At 36.4% G+C, this 22,183-nt stretch overlaps 2 protein-coding genes and 1 long non-coding RNA gene across 5 annotated transcripts in view; 2 read left to right on the forward strand and 1 right to left on the reverse strand.

The window, feature by feature from the left end:
• Positions 1-591: 591 nt before the first annotated feature.
• Ttc30 (tetratricopeptide repeat domain 30) lies at positions 592-18,263 on the forward strand. Its single transcript, XM_075290851.1, has 9 exons — positions 592-839; positions 919-1,097; positions 1,159-1,517; positions 7,957-8,124; positions 11,221-11,492; positions 11,553-11,749; positions 11,822-12,032; positions 12,086-12,467; positions 17,304-18,263. The coding sequence occupies exons 1-9, from the start codon at positions 780-782 to the stop codon at positions 17,435-17,437; spliced, it is 1,962 nt and encodes a 653-aa protein (XP_075146966.1). The 5' UTR covers positions 592-779; the 3' UTR covers positions 17,438-18,263.
• LOC142221222 (uncharacterized) lies at positions 5,813-6,297 on the forward strand. The gene is made up of 3 exons (XR_012717969.1): positions 5,813-5,855; positions 5,915-6,038; positions 6,102-6,297. It is a non-coding gene; the product is annotated as an uncharacterized LOC142221222 (long non-coding RNA).
• The window catches only part of CtsF (Cathepsin F), a 112,968-nt gene continuing 108,237 nt past the window's right edge, over positions 17,453-22,183 (reverse strand). For all 3 annotated transcript variants that reach the window (XM_075290848.1, XM_075290849.1, XM_075290850.1), the window contains 5 exons: positions 21,762-22,150; positions 21,521-21,696; positions 20,366-20,538; positions 18,552-18,730; positions 17,453-18,482 (listed from right to left, as the gene is read on the reverse strand). In XM_075290848.1, coding sequence (XP_075146963.1) covers positions 18,211-18,482; positions 18,552-18,730; positions 20,366-20,538; positions 21,521-21,696; positions 21,762-22,150 — 1,189 coding nt within the window. In that variant the 3' untranslated portion in view covers positions 17,453-18,210. The remainder of the gene's footprint in view (positions 18,483-18,551; positions 18,731-20,365; positions 20,539-21,520; positions 21,697-21,761; positions 22,151-22,183) is intronic.

Here is a 22,183-nt window from a genome sequence, read left to right on the forward strand (position 1 = left end):
GTACGAACTCAAAATAGTGATAATAGAACATGGCTAAAAATGACTTAGACCACTTTAGACCGAACAAAGCTTTTTGCCGTTTTTGGATTGGACATTTTTTAAAACTTTAGTCACAGTCTAAGTACAATATAAACCATAACTTTTGATAGAAATGTCCAATAAATTCGAACTTTGCACAGGATGCAATTCCCATCAAAAACATCCAACTTCATCAAAACATCCCAACTCCATCAAAACTTGCTAAGTCGACTTCGCGTACTCTGGAATGAGGGCATCGATTTGCGATGGAGTTCAAGAAATGCGCTTGCAAGCCTGTAAACAATAAAATAAACTGTCACTGGAATAAATCTGTCAGTTGTCAGACTAGCTGTTTAGACATAATAACAAACCTTAGTTGGTTGCAATACATATCAGCCACCCTGTATATGTAGTGAACGTAAATGAAACGAACCTTGTGCAAGCACAGTAGAAGTTAGAGGCAAGGGCCTTAACTCCCAATTTTATTATAAACATACTTTGCCTTTGTACTATGCCATATATCTACTGCTTAGTTCTTAAAATATTTCCTCCATTTTAATTTAGTGTAAGATTCACTGTCAGACTAGCGACTTTTCACAACTTGCCGGTGGCGCAAGGTGTTCACTCACTACGGTTGGTATGGCAACTGCTACGCAAAAAGAAATGTTATTGCCATGGACACCATCGAAAGGACAATAAAACCCCCATATTGTACAAAACACTTTAGGGAATAAAACATTAGCGAGTGAAATACCATCGAAATGCTACATCAAGGAATAATTTTGCGAGAAGGACATATAACACGAACGATTTACAATTTGGTAGGAAAACCGTCTATAAGATTGCAATTATTATTAATTAAATGATTAATTCCCCTGTATTTTATATTTATCCCCATAGATTAAGGATAAACGCTATGAGGATGTCATTGAATGCATTATTAATTTGGGTGAGGCAGCAAATACCCGAGCCGGTTTATCCACCCTGGGCTATTGTTATTATCATGCCCAGAAATATGAGGAGGCCGCAACTTGTTATGAACAACTTTGTAATTTAATGCCGAAAATAGCCAAATATAAGTGAGTCCAAATACACAGAAAAACAAAGCAGTAGAAATCTAATCCAATTCTCCTTTCCTAGATTCTACTATGCTCAATCGCTGTATCAGGCTGGCATTTTTGGTGATGCCTTAAAGATATTGAAACAAATCGGTGATAATGCAGAGCTTAAGGAACAATGTCTGCAACTTCAAAGTGCTATACTCTATTCCAGTGAAGATTTTGCTGGTGCTCAAAGTGTTCTTAATCAACGCACTGGAGGCACTGCCGAAACTCTCAATGATGAAGGTTGCCTCCTCTATCAAGCCGATCAGTTTGATAACGCGGTGCAACGTTTCAATACTGCTCTTCAAGTTGGTGGCTTCAATCCTCTGATTGCTTACAATTTGGCTTTATCTCATTTTCGAAAGAAGGAAAAAAGCCAAGCCATTGACTATACGGGTAAGTTTCTATTGATTCTGCAAGAAAGTGGACCTGAGATATTTTGGTTCATCCCCAAAGAAGCGCCGTTGTAGAGAAGGACAACACTTTTGTTTCTTAGTGCCAACCTTACTCTCCAAAATACAACAGGCGCATAGGTCCGATAGATTGCGATGGCCAGTGTGCGGTAGAATTGAAGCAAGAAATTTCCTCCTTAAACCATTTTTGGTTGATGCGTGCTGAGTCCTTTTGTCTACCCAGGTATTCAATGCTACACCGAAAAAAAATATTGTCGTGAGGCCAAAGATTTCATGTCTTTAATATTCGAATTGCTTAGCATACAAGATGCATTTCTCTGATATGTAGAGTTTTTTCCTTTTCCAAAAGTCGATAAATTTTTCATTGACGTCGTTTTGTCCAGATAGTTAAGAGATTCTACTCGAAATGTGTATCTTAACATGAAAGAAAATTCCGTTCGACTAAGGCCAACTTGACTTTAATAATTCTGAAAAATTCTTTAGAACTTATGAAATCGTCTTTAAGTTTCTTGACTTTTGGTATCTTCACTACAAAGTAAATAAGGGTTCAAAAATAGGAGATGTTTTTCAACAATTAATTTTAAAGGCTTTTTTATACCCTCCACCATAAGATGGGGGGTATATTAACTTTGTCATTCCGTTTGTAACACATCGAAATATTGCTCTAAGACCCCATAAAGTATATATATTTATTATGGGTCGTGGTGAAATTCTGAGTCGATCTAAGCATGTCCGTCCGTCCGTCCGTCGGTCCGTCTGTTGAAATCACGCTAACTTCCGAACGAAACAAGCTATCGGCTTGAAACTTGGCACAAGTAGTTGTTATTGTTGTAGGTCGGATGGTATTGTAAATGGACCATATCGGACCACTTTTACGTATAGCCCCCATATAAACCGATCCCCAGATTTGGCTTGCGGAGCCTCTAAGAGAAGCAAATTTTATCCGATCCGGCTGAAATTTGGTACATGGTATATGGTCTCTAAAAACTATCTAGAAATTGGTCCACACCGGTCCATAATTATATATAGCCCCCATATAAACCGATCCTCCGATTTGGCTTTCGGAGCCTCTAAGAGAAGCAAATTTCATCCGATCCAGCTGAAATTTGGTACTTGGTGTTAGTACATGATCTCTAACAACCATGCAAAAATTGGTCCATATCGGTCCATAATTATATATAGCCCTCATATAAACCGATCCCCGGATTTGACCTCCGGAGCCTCATGGATGAGCAAAATTCATCCGATTCGGTTGAAATTTGGTACGTGGTGTTAGTATATGGTCTCTAACAACCACGCAAAAATTGGTCCATGACGGTCTTAATTATATATAACCCCCATTTAAACCGACCCCCCAGATTTGACCTCTGGAGCTATTGGAGGAGCAAAATTCATTCGATCCGGTTGAAATTTGGTACGTGGGGAAATTTGGTACATTGCGCTAGTATATGGTCGCTAACAATCAAGCCAAAATTGGTCCATATCGGTCTATAGTTATATATAGCCGATCCTCAAAAATAATATACAAAAATTGTATTTCTATAGAAAATTTTGTCAAAATTTCATTACTATACAAAATTTTATCAAAATTTTATTTCTATAGAAAATTTTGTCAAAATTTTATTTCTATAGAAAATTGTGTCAAACTGAATTTTTTACGTATTTAATGAGCCTTTTTTTAATGTTTAATGTATACCCCGTATGGACTAACTTACAATTGAGAAGACGGTGTTAAGAAGTTTTAAGATACCTTGTCATCGGCAAGTGTTACCGCAACCCAATTAATTCGATTGTGGATGACAGTCTTTAGTACAAGTTTCTATGCAATCCATGGTGGAGAGTACATAAGATTCGGCCTGGGCGAACTTACGGCCGTATATACTTGTTACTTGATACCTAGCTTAATTTCTTCTTGAAGTCGAGTATGCATTTGGAAATTTAAGATGTCGGTAACACGTTTTAAAGAATTTTAATAGCACATGAAGAAAACATTTTTTGTTACTATAACGAATTTTCGGTTAATCAACGTAACGTTTCGTACTATTAACGAATATTTTCATTGTATTAATGAAAATGTTTCGTTAAATCAATGACAAATTTTCGTTGGCTTTTTTCGGTGTGTCTTTAGGATATTTGCCCGATAATATTCGGCATTTATTTTGACCCCATGTCTAACTATTTTTGTGCATCGGTGAGCTTTTGCTCTTTCTGGAACTTTATGGCTTTAGTCCTTTTTCAATGTGTGTTTTATCCGTTCTCACGATAGGTTCAGCTCACGAGTAAATTTTGTTTGATCAAATCTGGCCTTCACTTTCGGGGTCATTTCTGGTAGTAAGCGGAGAATTGAAGTAAAGACTCTTTTAAGACACAATTCTCTTTTAAATGTTAGTTTTGCGTACTTGATTCTAGGAAATGTTGATTCATACGCTTTTTCAGCTTTTTTCTTTATATGCAATCGAAATACATTACAAACGTATTAACGACAACTTAAATTTCCAAATTCAGAATCGACTTCAAGTAGAATGTATGCTATGTTTCAAGTAAAAAAATTTCAAGAATTTTTCAGAATTATTAATGTCAAGTTGATCTTGGTCAAACAAACTATTCTTTCATGTAAAGATACCCATTTCTAAGTCGAGTCAATTCTAAGGGCGACTTCATTGTTTATCGACCTTTGGACAAGTAAAACAACTTTATATTAGAGTTGTTTAACTTCTTCCGTAGTTAAACTAACAGTAAATTTAACTTATTTTTATTGGAAAAAAATTAGTTGCTATTTTATTTTATTATTTTTTTTATTTTATTTTATTATTTTTTTTTATTTTATTTTATTATTTTTTTCGAAATTTTCCACAGCTTAATGAAATTTTACTTTTTTTAAGTATGTTTCAAAAATTTATGAACTAAACGTGGTTATAAAGTTCAATGAACGTACACATAAGTTCAATATGAACTAAAGCAAAAGAAGATTTTCGTACGATTCTCAAAAGTAGTAAGAATGAACTACTGTATGGTTAAAATTGTCATGGTTTGGCGCCAATGATTTTTTTCTTTACTTTTAGTTAATTTTTTCTTATATGAGTGGATGTAATTTGGTGAACTGCAGTTAAAAAGTACAACAGTGCATTAAAATTTCCCGGTTTTAACAACGCTATGTGGAAATCTCAAAATGTGGAGTAAAATTTAGTTCAATTTTTGTGCGAGATAGTTCATTCTTCCTATAAAACAGTCTACTTTTTTACGGTGTTCTATGTTAAGCAAAAGTCACATTTGTATTTTAAGAACATAAACTCTTTGACCTTATGGCAAAATTTTTTTAGTGTAATCACTTGGAACTTAAGTGGATTTGGTATTATTCAAATGTTCACAAATTTGACTTTTGATTGCTTAAAAAAATTATTTTTGTTTTCTGACAAAATTTTAGGCCAATTACATTTTTATACCCTGCGCCACACTATGGAACAGGGTATTATAAGTTAGTGCATATGTTTGCAACACCCAGAAGGAGACGAGATAGATACATGGTGTCTTTGGCAATAATGCTCAGGGACGGTCCCTGAGTCGATCTAATCATGTCCGTCTGTCCGTCCGTCCGTCTGTCTGTCTGTGAACACATTTTTGTGATCAAAGTCTAGGTCGTAGTTTATGTCCAATCGCCATCAAATTTGGCACAAGTTCCTGTTTTTGGTCAGAATAGAACCCTATTGATTTTGGAAGAAATCGGTTTAGATTTAGATATAGCTCCCATATACACCCAGAAAAAAGTGCCTTCGAAACTAAAGGAAAAATTCTTCATCAATATAGTTTATCCATTTTATTTCCATTAAGGTAAATTTTTGTGAGAAATAATAAAATTTACTCGTTTCAGTAAAAAAATCCTAAACTGTAAGCAGTTAGGAATAGTTCATTAACTAGAATAAGGCATGGAATTTTACTAATACTGTTTTCTTCGCTGGGTATAAGAATTTACTACTGAACAAGAAAATTTTATTCACCGATAACAAAGCATTCGTAAAAATAAACAAAATCCGAACTAAAACCAAGTTTCCTCAAAATTAGTAAAATTTCTTATAAAATGATAATTGCGACTTCCTTTATAATAGAAAGTTTTTCATACATACGAACAACACTTGGCATAGAAAAATATTTTAGTTCATTCGTACTAAGAAGTATGCAATCCTTTCAAATCTTAAGGAAACACACTTGTTAGAATATATGAAATTTTCCTATTGGGAGTGGTCGATATGTTTGCGCGTGGGTTGTTTTTTTAGTTGGAATCGCGTTGTTTTGGTATACGGAGAGATTGTTAAAAAATAATATGGTAAAATAATATAATAAGTAACAAATAAAATATATAAAATAATTATTATTTTAAATTAGTGAGAAAAATGTTCGTTTTTTGAAAATAAATCTATCAATGTTCGTGATGGTGTATAAAGAAAGAAAACACCAGCAGAATAACAACCCTTTCATTTGTCTTCATTTTGGAATCTTCAATTATCAGGTAATATTCAGTGACGCTAACCTTTTGTAACAAAAATGGTTTATGATTTTTTTATATTTGTAGGTATTGAAATTGTAAAAGGAGGACAAAATCGTTACGCAGCAACTTATTAAAAGTGAAAGGTACAAGAAGAAGAAAAAATGCGTTTTGCAGTTGATGACATTACATGGAAATTGGAAATAGTGGAATAATAAACTAATATTTTAAGGCCAGTCGATGCTGTTGATTCTTAATAAATATATTCAATATATTAATAAAACATGTCTTTTATTGAAGATAAAATTGCTTATATAAATAAATAAAATTGTATTTAAAAACGAAAGTAAGCAGTTCTAATTATGAAGTAAAAGTTTTACCACAAATATGTAAGATTTGTCCAAATGAATGAAAAAATTTCAATAAACTCATTCCATATATGAATTCAAATCAGTTAATTTTTTTCATTCTGTAGCATAGTGGTAAATAAATATAGGAAAATGTTAACTAATATATGGAATGCATTATACCTAATTTCTACGAAAATCACATCGTTCAAACAAATAAAAATGTCTTTGGCGCTATACGAAGTTCAACTTTCTTCACAGTAAGTTCATTTTAACTTAAAGAAGGGGTCACTTTTTTCTGGGTGTATATCTTTCGCCCGATATGCACTTATATGAACCCAGAGTTTTACTCTGATTTGCTTCAAATTTTGCACAAACATAACACTTGGTCGTATAGTCAAGTGTGCAAAATTTGATTGAAATCTGTTCAGATTTAGATATAGCTCCCATATATATCTTTCGCCCAATATGGACTTATATGGCCCCAGAAGCCAGATTTTTGGGCGAATTTGGTTGAAATTTTGCACTAGGAGTACAATTAGTAGTGCAATTTAGTATTGAAATCGGTTCAGATTTAGATATAGGTCCCATATATATCTTTCGCCCGATATGGACTAATATGGTTCTAATAGCCAGAGTTTTGGCCCAATTTGGTTGAAATTTTGCACAGGTAGTAGAATTATCATTGTAGCTATGCGTGCCAAATTTGATTGAAATCGGTTCAGATTTATATAGCTCCCATATATAGCTTTCGCCCGATATGCACCTCTATAGACCCAGAAGCCAGAGTTTTATCCCGATTAGCTTGAAATTTTGCACAAGGAGTACAATTTGTAGTATAGTCATGTGTGCCAAATTTGATTGAAATCGGTTCAGATTTAGATATAGCTTACATATATATGTTTTTCTGATTTCGACAAAAATGGTCAAAATACCAACATTTTCCTTGTTAAATCGCCACTGCTTAGTCGAAATGTTGTAAAAATGACTCTAATTTTCCTAAACTTCTAATACATATATATCGAGCGATAAATCATAAATAAACTTTTGCGAAGTTTCCTTAAAATTGCTTCAGATTTAAATGTTTCCCATATTTTTTTACTATGTTAACATTGTGTTCCACCCTAGTGCATTAGCCAATTTAAATTTTGAGTCTATAGATTTTGTAGAAGTCTATCAAATTCTGTCCAAATCGAGTGATATTTAAATGTATGTATTTGGGACACACCTTTATATATAGCACCCAACATATTTGACGGATGTGATATGGTATCAACAATTTAGATCTACAAAGTGGTGCAGGGTATAATATAGTCGGCCCCGCCCGACTTTACTTACTTGTTTTTTACTATCATAGTGTACCATCCCAGGGCATTAGCCGACTTAAATTTTAAGTCAGATTTAAATCTATGTATTTGGGACAAAAACCTTTATATATAGCACCCAACACATTTGATGGATTTGATATAGTATCGAAAATGTGGATTTCCCGTTATAACGGGAAAACGTTAAAAACTTTTTCTGATGTTTGACGAGCACTTTACCTTTGTTCGTTATGTATTTGAAATATTTTAATATTGTTTATTTTCTTGCAGCTGAAATCGTGGAACGAGGCATCAGAAATCATCCCGAGTTGGGGATTGGCGCTCAAATTGACACCGATGGTAGTGCACGAAGTGTTGGAAATCCAATTACTATGGCTCTTTCTGGCATAACGCAGGCATTGAATTTGAAAGCCGCCATTGAATATAATGATGGAAATGGTTAGTTGCAAATTAGATTTAAAATTTGTTTATAATACATTGACCTATATTAATAAGTAATGGTTAGCTGTTTTATATAATTTTAATAATATGAATCGCATTCACGAGTTATTCAACTAAAAACTTTTACGGTCATTTTCATGTAGCTCCGTTACGCTTTAACTGGCAGTTAACAGAAAGAAAAATGGAAATATTTTTTCTCCGGTTAACTTTAACTGAAAAATTTTCAGCAGTTAAGTTTCTAACTGGCATATTGAATATATACGCAAGATGGCATATATGTAGATATCACGGTTTAAAAGTTCGTTAGCTAAAGTAACACTAACGGAGCTTCATGAAAATGGGGGTTACACATAGAAATGAGAGTGAACACGCAAAAAAAAAACATTCCTCCCAAACGAATTTTTAAACACACAAATATCGTTTCCCATTGGCTTTTCGCTGTAACGAAGTTTGTTTAAAAGAAACGATGATTCTTTTAGAGCATTTTAAATTTATTTTTTTGGTTAATTGTATCTTCCCTCACATCTTTCTCATTTCCACAAGTTTTAGCTCTTAGCACCTGTAATACAAACAATGTGTAACAAATTATTTGATTTTATATACATTTGTTTTTATACCCACCACCATAGAATGGTGACGGGGGTATAATAAGTTTGTCATTCCGTTTGCAACACATCGAAATATCGATTTCCGACTATATAAAGTATATATATATTCTTGATCAGGGAAAATTCTAAGACGATTTAACCATGTCCGTCTGTTGTAATCACGCTACAGTCTTCAATAATGAAGCAATCGTGCTGAAATTTTGCAGACAGGTCAAGTTCGAAGATGGACTATATCGGTCCAGGTTTTGATATAGTCACCACATAAACCCCGATTTGGAGTCTTGGGCTTATGAGATCGTAGTTTTTATCCAATTCGCCTGAAATTGGAAATCTTGAGGTATTTTAGGAGGTGTGCTAAAGTTGGTGAGTATCGGTCCATGTTTTGGTATAGCCCCTATATAGACCGATCTCCCGATTTTACTTCTTGGTCTTATAAAACTCGTAATATTTTTCCAATTTGCCTCAAATTGAAAATCTAGAGGTATTTTAGGACCATAGAAAGGTGTGCCGAAAATGATGAATATAGATCCATGTTTTGGTATAGTCCCCATATAGACCGATCTCCCGATTTTTCATCTTGGGCTTATAAAATCGTAGTAGTTTTTTCCAATTTGCCTCAAATTAAAAATCTAGAGGTATTATAGGACCATAAAGAAGCGTGATGAGTATCGGTCCATGTTTTGGTATAGTCCCCATATAGACCGATCTCCCGATTTTACTTCTTGGGCTTCTTGAAACTGCATTTACTATTCGATTTGGCTGATATTGGAAACCTACAGGTATTTTAGGACCAAGAAGAGGTGTGCTGAAAATGATGAATATAGGTCCAAGTTTTGATATAGCCCCCATATAGACCGATCTGTAGATTTTACTTCTTGGGCTTATAGAAACCGTAGCTTTTATCCAATTTGCCTGAAATTGAAAATCTAGAGGTATCTTAGGACTACAAAGAGGTGTGCCAAAAATGATGAGTATCGGTCCATGTTTTGGTATAGCCCACATTTAGACCGATCTCCCGATTTTACTTCTTGGGCTTATAAAATTCGTAGTATTTTGTCCAATTTGCCTCAAATTGAAAATCTAGAGGTATTATAGAACTATAAAGAAGCGCGCCGAAAATGGTGAGTATCGGTCAATGTTTTAGTATAGCCCGATCTCTCGATTTTACTTTTTGGGCTTATAGAAACTGTATTTTTTATCTGATTTGCCTGAAATTGTAAATATACTGGTATTTTAGAATTAAAAAAAGTGTATGGGATTTAGTCTATACGGTCCATTTGGTAAAGCCTCCATATAGGCCGATTTCACTTCTTGAGGGTATAGAAGGCGCACTGATCATGAAAATTGCTTGAAACTGAATGTAAAATGTTTAGATTTTACTTCTCGTAATCATTTAAATAATGGGGTTGAAAATCTACAGATTTCAGATTTCAAATCAAGGCGTAATTTCATCATTATCTTGCACACTTACAAGAGATGTTAATGATTTCTCTAAAACTCAAACCAAAATGGTTCTTATAAATCCAGAAAATTGTATAGTCTTCATAGGTAAAATCTTTGAATTTATCTTCGTGAAGTGTACTGGTTGAACTGCTCTGCTGGGGAGAATATCTCTCATCAAACCCTCCTGAAATTTCAAAGGAATTTATAATATTTGATTCATGGTAGTGGGTATTTAAGATTCGGCCCGACCGAATACAGGTTGAAGGGATTGCTATAGATTGAAAACTGAATGGAAGGGAAGACTGAAAAGATTCACGTTCAAGTTGTATTTACTACATAGATTTAAGAAGTTCTTTAAATAAAGTTTCTTTATATCGTTTTGTGTTTGCCCAAAAAGTGGACTATAAGTATAATTGCTTGACTGTTGGCGTTACTTGTGCGTTTATGACAATAAGAGTTGCATAACCTAGTGGTCCGGTTCGATTCTCCGGACGGATTTCTTCAACATTGTTTGTATTACAGAAAAAGTGCTAAGAACTATCTAAACGTCGTAGAAGTGAGAAATATGTGAGGGAAGATGCAACTATCAAGAAAATCAAAACAATTTTTTTTTTGATTTAGTCGTTATAAAATTATTTTCACATTCTGTAAAAGAATCAACGTTTATCACAAACAAATTCCCTTACAGTGACAAGCAAATAGTAAGCAATGTTTATTTTTCTAAAATTTCGTTTGGGAGAAACGAATTATTGCTTTGTGTGTAGACATCGCTCACCTGTTGAACTTCGAGTTGCTGAAAAATGGGACAATATAGCTATGTTATTGATGAATAAAAATATAAATACATTTTGAAAAAAAAAAAAATAAATAAATAAACGATTATTTGCAAGTCTATGCGATTTGCATAATATTTGTTATAGAGGAGCTTTTTGTGTTGGATAATTTTTGCAATTGCAGCATTATTACACTCATACAGTTCCTGCCGACTATAGCTGTTTCCTATATGTTTAATATAATTTGTTCGTACGTTTCCTCCTTTCAGTTGATTCGGCCCGAGATGCTTTGTTGGATTTGCCACCAAGAGCTGAAAGTGAATTGGATCCAGTGACATTACATAATATGGCTTTGACAGATCCCCAGGGTCCGGTAGCAGGATTAAGGAAATTAGCTTTCCTCCTTGATTTAGGACCTCCATCGTGTCCCCGAGAAACATTTGCCAATATTTTGCTTATCTGTTGTAAACATGAAATGTATGATACAGCAGCAGATATTCTAGCCGAACATACGGATTTGACATACAAATATCTATCACAGGTAAATGGAGACAATGATCCAATCTGACCCAACTATTTATCGACTTGGTTTTTCACTTAGTACCTCTATGAATTATTGGATGCCTTAATAACTGCTCAAGCTTCGGCAGAGTCAGCAGAAAAGAAATTGGGAACCTTGGCCTCCAGTTTGGCTGGCAAATTACGTAGCCTGGCTGCCAAAGTACAAGAAGTCAGATCGACTACAGACCAGAATGCTTTAAGGACAGCTTTAAAGGATTATGAGAATGCTTTAGAATTGTAAATGTTTCTCAGCGAAGAGTTAATGGAGAATTATCAGTTAATCAAATTTTGCCTTAATTCATCTTTCAGATATTTACCCGTTGTTATGGCTAGGGCTTGGATATCCTGGCGGGATGATGATTTTGTAGGAGCCGAAAGGGAATTTCGTTCTAGTGCAGAATTTTGTTCGGAAAATCCTGTATGGCGTTTAAATGCTGGACATGTACTCTTTATGCAGGGTGACAAATACAAAGAGGCTGCAGCTTTCTATGAGCCCATAGTTAGGCAACATGGAGATGATGTAAGAAAATCCAATACCGCTTGATAAAATCGATTTCACAATTTTTCTTTCAGATCATGACCGTCTCAGCAGCTGTCTTGGCTAATTTATGTGTTTCCTACATTATGACCTTTCAAAATGAAGAAGCTGAGGAATTAATGCGCAAAGTTGAAAAGGCCGAGGAACTCAAGGGCAACATGGGCAAGCAATATCATCACTTGTGTATTGTCAATTTGGTGGTTGGCACTTTGTATTGTGCTAAATCGAATTATGAATTCGGTCTATCACGTATTGCTCATGCCTTGGAAAATGGTTCGGGAGCCCGTCTATATGCCGATACTTGGTTACATGTCAAGCGTTGTATATTGGGTCTATTGACGGGCATGGCTAAACAGAATATCATTTTGGCTTATCCTTCGGTTCATGAAGTAATGAGTTTCCTCAAGTCCTGTGAAAGTAAGTAAAAAAATGTTTTAACTGCAAGCGAAAATGACCCTTGCGCGTCAAATGACCCTTGATTACAGACGGGACTCACGCCAGCTACGCTGTTATCAATCACTGATCTAACTTTGACCAAAACTGCGCTGTTCTGTCGTGGGAGTTATATTTCTTTCGGTGCTATGGGCGGTGTTCGAACTCGGAGAACAGGATTAGTTTCTCACTACTTCATCTGTTGATCTAGAGGCTCTCCTTTGTAAAGCTTTAAGATATGGACCAATTTTTGCATGGTTGTTATAGACCATATATTAACACCACATACCAAAGTTCAACCGGATCGAATGAATTTTGCTCCTCAAAGAGGCTCCGGAGTTCAAATCTGGGGATCGGTTTATATGGGGGCTATATATAATTATGGACTGATATGGACAAATTTTTGAATGTTTGTTAGAGACTATATACTAATACCATGTACCAAAATTTCAGCCGGATCGGATGAAATTTGCTTCTCTTAGAGGATCCGCAAACCAAATCTGGGAATCGGTTTATATGGGGGCTATATATAAATATGGACCAATTTTTACATGGTTGTTAGAGACCATATACTAACACCACGTACCAAATTTCAACCGGATCGGATGAATTTTGCTCCTCTAAGAGGCTCCGGAGTTCAAATCTGGGGATCGGTTTATATGGGGGCTATATAAAATTATGGACCGATATGGACCAATTTTTGCATGGTTGTTAGAGACCATATACTTATACCATGTACCAAATTTTAGCCGTATCGGATGAAATTTGCTTCTCTTTGAGGCTTCGCAAGCCAAATCTGGGGATCGGTTTATATGGGGGCTATATATAATTATGGACCGATATGGACCAATTTTTGCTTGGATGTTACCAACACCATATACCAACACCATGTGCCAAATTTCAGTCGGATCGGATGAAATTTGCTTCTCTTTGAGGCTCAACAAGCCAAATCGGGGGATCGGTTTACATGGGGGCTATATATAATTATTGACCGATATGGACCAATTTTTGCATGAGTGTTAGAGACCATATACCAACACCATGTACCAAATTTCAGCCGGATCGGATGAAATATGCTTCTCTTATAGGCTCTGCAAGCCAAATTTGGGGGTCCGTTTATATGGGGGCTATACGTAGAAGTGGACCGATATGGCCCACTTGCAATACCATCCGACCTACATCAATAACAACTACTTGTGCCAAGTTTCAAGTCGATAGCTTGTTTCGTTCGGAAGTTAGCGTGATTTCAACAGACGGACGGACGGACGGACGGACATGCTCAGATCGACTCAGAATTTCACCACGACCCAGAATATATATACTTTATGGGGTCTTAGAGCAATATTTCGATGTGTTACAAACGGAATGACAAAGTTAATATACCCCCCATCCTATGGTGGAGGGTATAATTAGAGGAATCTTAGGTTAGGTTAGGTGGCAGCCCTATGTATCAGGCTCACTTAGTCTATTCAGTCCATTGTGATACCACATTGGTGAACTTCTCTCTTATCACTGAGTGCTGCCCGATTCCATGTTAAGCTCAATGACAAGGGACCTCCTTTTTATAGCCGAGTCCGAACGGCGTTCCACATATATAATATATATAATTATGGGACGATATGGACCAATTTGTTCATGGTGGTTAGAGTCCATTTATTGGTGTAATGTACAAAATTTCAACCGGATCAGATGAAATTTGCACTTCCAAGAGGCTCTGCAATCCTAATCTGGCGACCCGAATATATGGGGGCTATATATAAATATGGGCCGATACGGACCAAGTTTTGCGCGGTGCTTAGACATTACATACCAAATTTCAACCAGATCGGATAAAATTTACTTCTCCAGGAGGCTCAAGAAGTAAAATCTGGAGATCGGTTTAAATGGGGTCGAACGCAGTTTGGTGTTAGGTTAGGTCAGGTTAGGTGGCAGCCCGATGTATCAGGCTCACTTAGACTATTCACTCCATTCTGATACCACATTGGTGAATTTCTCTCTTATCACTGAGTGCTGTGCGATTCCATGTTAAGCTCAATGACAAGGGACCTCCTTTTTATAGCCGAGTCCGAACGGCGTTCCACATTACAGTGAAACCACTTAGAGAAGCTTTGAAACCCTCAGAAATGTCACCAGCATTACTAAGGTGGGATAATCCACCGCTGAAAAATTATTTGGTGTTCGGTCGAAGCAGGAATCGAACCCACGACCTTGTGTATACAAGGCGGGCATGCTAACCATTGCACCACGGTGGCTCCCGTGTTAATGCATCTTGAACCGAAATTCCATTAAACTTTTTATTGAATTGAAATGTATTGAAGTGAAATGTGTTGAACTGAAATTGTATATTTCTATAAAAATTAGCTATAGTTTGTAAAGCAATGAATTAAGAACAATACAACACTGAATTAAGATTTTTGTAATGACGAGTGGCAACTCCTTTTATCTTTTTTATCCGCTCTTATTTTATGAGAAGGTTCCTGTCATGTGAAACAGGATATCTCTTCCTTCTTGCCGCTTGACTGTCAACCAGATCACATCGTTGCCTCTCGTCGCTCATAAGAATCTCTCTCATCTCTCAACCATAATAAATGTGACACGAATTCACACCTGTTTTAATTTGGGTTGCCAGGAGTATTTCGTCGAAGCAAATTGGGGTATTTGCTAGAGTTCCCAACTTTAACCTCTGTTATTTATTGGAACTTAAGTTCCATTCACCTACCAAGCACTGGTGTATTCATGAACCTAAGTTCATTCTTGTTGCAAAACATTCGTTGTCTTGACGAACCTTAGTTCACCTCTAAATCTCGCCAATAGGCATATTACACAAAGATAAGTAAGTTCTTCAGGGGGCTATATGTAATTATGGATCGATATGGACTAACTTTTGCACGGTTATGTAATAATTTTGCACGGCAATACATTCGGTGTCTTGACGAACCTTAGTTCACCTCTAAATTCGCCAATAGGCATATTACACAAAGATAAGTAAGTTCTTCAGGGGTAATATGTAATCATGGACCGATATGGACTAACTTTTGCACGGTTATGTACTGTTGTCGTTGTTGTAACAGTTTATTGTGATTTCATCCATTTTTATGTTATACGCCTTGGTACTTCAGCTTGTGGCCAGATCGAGGAACTCTGCGACTAAGGTGGGGTGCGTCCAGAGTGACCTGGCGGTAAGTCGGGTTGTTTTAGCTGGACAAGAGAAAATATGGCGCGTGTCGTGTGGCCCTTGGTTGCAAATTGGACATACGTCAGCTACGCTGCTATCAATCACTGATAAATTGGAATTGAGGCGGCTGCACTTGCCTGATCTTAACTGGGCTAAAACTACCCTAGTCTGCCGTGGGAGGTCTCTTTCCACCGGTGCTATGGGCGGTGGACGGATTCCGAGAACAGGATTAACCTTGTAGATTCTCACCGCTTCAGCTACAGTATCCTCATGAATCCTGTTCAAACCAGCCTGGTACGCTGCTTGATCTGGAGGTTCTCTTTTGTAGCGCTGGATCTCGCGCTCTAGATTATGTATATCAAGCCTTACGTTCCTGGGTGATGGTTGTGCATGCATGAGATGGTGGTTTGGATGATTACTGCGATAACAACCCAGGAGATACTGCTTTGACAACATGTAGTTGTACTAATTTTGCACGGTTATGTACTAATTTTGCACGGCTGTTATGTTGACATCTCGTATCTAATTTGATGAAATTTGCTTATCCAGGAGGCTCAAGTAAAACCTGGTGAACGGGGGCTAATTATGGCCATATATTGACGTCATGCACAAAATTTCAACAGGATCAGATGAAATTTGCACTACCAAGAGGCTCCGCATCTGGGTATCCGTATCTATGGGGGGCTATATATAAATATGGGCCGATACGGACCAATTTTTTCATGGCGCTTAGAGGTCATATATTAATATCAAGTACCAACCGGATCGCATAAAATTTTCTTCTCAAAGAGGCTTCGCAATCTAAATCTGGGGATCGGTTTATACGCGGGCTATATATAATTATGGAGCACCATATACCAAATTTCAACCGGATCGGATTAAGTTTGCTCCTACAAGAGGATCCGCAAGTCAAATCCGGGGATTGGTTTATATGAGGGCTATACCGATATGGCCCATTTGCAATACTAAACTACTTTTTCCAAGCTTCAAGTTGATAGCTTGTTTGATTCGGAAGTTAGCGTGATTCCAACAGACGGACGAACAGACGGAAATCGCTAGATAGACTCAGAATTTCACCACGACCCAGAATATATACTTTATACGGTCTGAGATCAGCATTTCGATGTGTTACAAACGGAATGGCAAAGTTAATATACCACACATCCTATGGTGGAGGGTAGTTAGCGTGATTCCAACAGACGGAAATCGCTAGATCGACTCAGAATTTCACCACGACCCAGAATATATACTTTATGGGGTCTGGGACCAGCATTTCGATGTGTTACAAACGGAATGGGAAAGTTAATATACCACCCATCCTATGGTGGAGGGTATAAAAACATAACTGACGAAAAAACGATTTTTGACTCAATCCGTCGATTGGGGACCCAATTTTTGAAATGCTGATCAGTCAAGTCAGGCCATACGCCATCGATGGCAATAAGTGGTAATCAGTAAAAGCAATGTCTGGAGTGTAGGACTCTCCATTAATTTGATTAAATATTCAGAATACTAGTATCCAGTAGTCAAAGATCATATTACTCTATCACACCGATAGAGTAATATGATCCTTGTTTTTTTTTTTGTTTATTCACTTTCATTTATACCTCAAATGCTCAACAATTTATCCCTCCCTATCATTTCAGTCAACGGCATTTTTACACCAGCTAACATTTACAGTGCATCAGATGAAGTACCAGAACATCCATTGACCATAGGCTTGGAGGCACGTAAACTTCGACTCTTGTTGCTCAAACTAAGTGAATACGAGAATGAATAAAAACAAAATACTTAATTACATTATTAAATTGTTTATTGAATTTGAATATGAATTTTACATTATACACTACACTTTCGTTTAACAAAAAAATAAGGGAGTAACAATATTGTAAGACGAAGAAAAAAGGTATATAATTTTTGTTTTTGTATAATAAAATGCAATTAGTAGTGATATCAAGTATCAATGAATGTACGTAGGGTGGGGGTATGAATGTTATATTTTTATTTGAATATAAAAAAAGTATAAGAAAAAAAAACTAGATGAAAATTTATTGAGTGTGGAGTGGTGGTATTAAGTATGCGCAATGGTATGATTTGTATTGCCATGATGGCTGCACAAAGAGTTGTACAGCCACCACATATATGAGTGGATGCCAGGGTGAGACTGTTTTAAGAGGATTATCAGAGATTTTCATATTTTGCAAATAATTACCATAACCATCATCATGATGTTGGTGTTGGTATTTGTGAATTTATTTCACTTTCGCATTTTAATCGTTTGTAAGTAATCGTAATGTGTAAAATAACAAATTAATGTCACACTTGCATATATCTCTGGGGGATTAGTGTTTGGTTCATGGAAAATATGAAGAGTATATAGGGTTTGTATGCTTGTATGTAAGAATGAATAATGCACCATATTTGTAAATGTATATATCGTTATTGTGTGTATTTCGTTTTGATCAATTCTGGGGTTGACAAACATTTTCGTGTTGCGTTTGTGTGTAGATGGTGTATAATCATTTTTTTTTTTGTTTGGACCCAAGTATCTCATTAATCATCGGCTAGTACTGCACTACTGGCCATTTCGCTGACGCCACATGTATTATCACCACGATACACACGATAATAGCCCTGTTCACCCCATTTGCTGCCCCAAGAGTTCTTGATAATCCAATAGGGCAATGTTTTGTTAAACATTGGATAATCGGAGACACCATACCCTACAATTAGGACACCATGATCGAGATTTTTACGAGAGCATAATGGATGCCATGGATGGGAGACACCACCGCGATAGAATTGCATGGCATTAGCATTGATACCTAATTGGGGGAGGGACAAATCGATTAGCTAGAATAGATTCAAATTTGCATTAAATTAAATTAGCTTACCTATCGAGATGGGTCCATTAGCAATTAACCATTGAGCCATGGCAGTTTCGTTTTTGGGTAAATCAACGTGACCTTTTACTTTAACGTGGATTTTTGATTTATTGAAGCGGCATTGTTCTTTGCGTGCATGATAGGGATATTCATTTTCAAGTTCTAAACCTCCAATTTTCTCAATAGCACTGGAAAGAAAGAATATTAAAAAAATTACATCGAGCGACCATCAAATTATTTAAAAATTGTTTTTTTTTTCTCCTATCTGTAATTCAGCCGACAATACCAAGTATTTCAAAGCGTACCAATTTCGATTAAAAGAAATAGTGCAATTTTTTAAGGGAGGGATTTGGGATGCCTCACATTGTCTTAAGTGGGTCACACATAGTGTGACAAAACGTTAGGATTTGGTTCAATCGCAGTTTTGTCCGTACACCAAAAATTTTTCAATGGCAGTTTATAAGTGGGATGGCTCCCCACCCAGATTATAAGACTCGTGTGACACGAATTTTCCATGACTCAGGTAAATTTCTGTTATTCATGCATGAATCGTGAGACACGTATAATGTTAATACCATAAGCTTGAGATAGGGGTAGCATTCATTGATGAGACAGATGTTCACCATATGTGGAATCCTAGAAGAGCTAAGGTCCGCTATGCGCAGTCGACTGTATGCTATCCTACATCATAAGACAAATTTTGTACCGTTTAAAATTTTGTTCTAATGGTTTTTCGACTTTTCCGAAGTATTCGGAATGCTCTTCGTAAATTGCTATTGTATTCTAGAACACTCATAAGAAAAATTCTGCTAACGTCTGGTTTAAACAATAGCAATTCACAAAATTTTTAATTTTCAAAATGTTACCCGAAGGACTTTCAAAACCACAAATAGTTTTTTTATGTCTTCCAAACCACACTAATAGACCTAATCGTGAACGGACGGTGACAAATGAAACAAAGGAAACGTTCGCAAAAAATCAAAACAGAATGTTCACGATTTCGTCCAAGGGCGTTCACGATTTCATGAGCCACCGTGGAGCAATGGTTAGCTTGCCCGCCTTGCATACACAAGGTCGTGGGTTCGATTCGTGCTTCGACCGAACACCAAAAAGTTTTTCAGCTGTGGATTATCCCACCTCAGTAATGCTGGTGACATTTCTGAGGGATTCAAAGCTTCTCTAAGTGGTTACACTGCAATGTGGAACGCCGTTCGGACTCGGCTATAAAAATGAGGTCCCTTGTCATTGAGCTTAACATGGAATCGGGCAGAACTCAATGATAAGAGAGAAGTTCCCCAATGTGGTATCACAATGGATTGAATAGTCTATGTGAGCCTGATACATCGGGCTGCCACCTAACCTAACCATGAACGGCATTTGCCTTTGGCCATGAGAAGTCTTAATGTAATCATTAGACGTTGTTATAGCAACTCCCCCGGTGGTGCAATGTGGTAATGTTAACGCGTATGGTGCAGACAACACAGGTTCGAGTCACGGCAGGGGAAATCGTTTGTTTTTTTTTTTATTTTTCGGATCACGAACTCTGGTTATTGTTTTGACAACGCATGGTATAATTTTTGACAACGCATGATGCTATGAGAGCTCCTAGATTCCTTTTTTGTTTGTATCTGCCTAAACTATAATTATTTTAGTGTAAACGAGTTTACAAAAATATCAGACAATATTTGATATTTCAGCAAACAGCGACTGCTTTCATTTTTTAAGAATAAGTTTTTTTTTTTTTTTTTTGCAAATTTGAGGAGTCTCCGTATGTCTCTAAATAACTATAAAATTCCAAAAATACTTTAGACATGTTTACTTACTCATAAGCATTATCGGGCAAACCACCATTACAAGCTGAATCCGTTGTATCACAATCTAATAATTCCTGCTCGGAATATTGTTCCAGCTTACCAGTCCTGACAGCATGCAAACCTTCGACATTGCCGGTAACACTGAAAGCCCAGCAAGAGCCACATTGACCTTGATTTTTAACCTGAAACAAAAAAGAAGTGATTACTCATAGCATGAAGTTAGTACACTGAGATAATTTTTTTCATATTCCAGTTCTGCAATATTCTTAAAATCCTCTATATGCGATTACTAAACATTGTGACAAATACGAGACATAATGGGAATGAATTGCCTTCATTGTGTAACAGTGGCTGCTAGATTAAATCTTCTGTTTGTTTAAGCCAAACTAAAACTTGTTTTAGGGTTCTAAAAAATAGCAGACAAAGTTTGCTATTTTAAGAAACAATGACGTCTTTCCTTTTTTCAGCAGACATCTGCTGTGTTTACAACAAATTTCTTGTGTTTTAATATACCCGGCTGATGAGTCCTTCTCTGTAGCTGGTCAAATCCCTTTGCCTCCACCCCGCCATGGTCCGGATCATGGTGTGTACGCTGTCCCTACGTCATGGGGACGAGGTCCTCACGGTCGGAAGGGGCGGGGAAGTCGGCGATGGGACCGTTCGAAAAAAAAAAAAACAAAGTTCGTAGAGTTTTGCATTAGAGTTATTTTGCAACGATTAATTTTGTTATTTAACCAAGTGTATATATTCATTTGAAAGGGAGTTTTCTCTTCTACAAAACTCTTTTTTTAAATTAAATCGTTCGTAATTTTTCAAGATAAAAATCCGTATATCCATGAGGCAAAAGAATCGGGTTTCTGCTTTTTCATCGGACTAAGTGTCGAGAGTACGAAGAATGGTTCACGAACTTCAATATTACGGCTTTGACTTTGAAGCCTTGAAGCGGACGACATGAAGAATTCAACGAAGACAATATAATCGGGGCCAACAAAATTACATTAGTGCAATAACAATCTCCCGCCACCTTCAATCGATTGGCATGGATGCCTCTTTATGAGAAAAAAATCTACGAACTTATGTTACGACTGAATATCTTTTTTTAATTTTAACAAAATAAAAGATTGTACAAAAAGACTTATTAGGGAGGTACAAAATTCTACTTACAGGACTTATGACACCCTTTTCTCTCCAATCGAATTCTTTAGGCAATTCAATGTCTGGAATTTCAGCTTTAGGGGTTAAAGCAGCCTTGGCCTCATCTCGTTGCCACATGCCGGTACGTTGTTTATATTCGGTACTGGTCAAATCAGCAAATTCAGTGATACCATATTTGGCACTGCCTATATGGAAAGAAATTATATTTGAAATAAACTCAACATTTGCAGTGATTTCACTAAATACATACCACGCTCATTTGCATTCAAATCCTGAATTATTTTTAAATTTTGCTTGAAAATTCTCATACGCATTTGTCTTTCCATGGTGGTGTGATAACGACGCTTATATTTAATTTGGAATTTTGAGAAAAGATGTTCGACTTTATTCAAACTATGATGATTTTGTTTCTTGTGTGTCTTCTTTTCGGCATATTCCAATGAACGACTGTAGCGTTTTTTTACCAATTGTTTTTTGGGACAATTAACGGTAACCTCATTGCCATCGGGAAGCCATGATCTACTCCAAATCTGAACTTCACATCGATGTTCTTCGCCATCGGAATCTAAAAGATCACAATCGATTTTGGTTAAAGTTCCAGAAACTATTTGCCTGCTGGCCTTGTGGACTTTGGAGACTCTGAGAAATAAAAACAAGATTTTCATTAAACGA

This window comes from Haematobia irritans, chromosome 1, assembly GCF_050003625.1.
Source record: "Haematobia irritans isolate KBUSLIRL chromosome 1, ASM5000362v1, whole genome shotgun sequence".
Classification (NCBI taxonomy): domain Eukaryota; kingdom Metazoa; phylum Arthropoda; class Insecta; order Diptera; family Muscidae; genus Haematobia; species Haematobia irritans.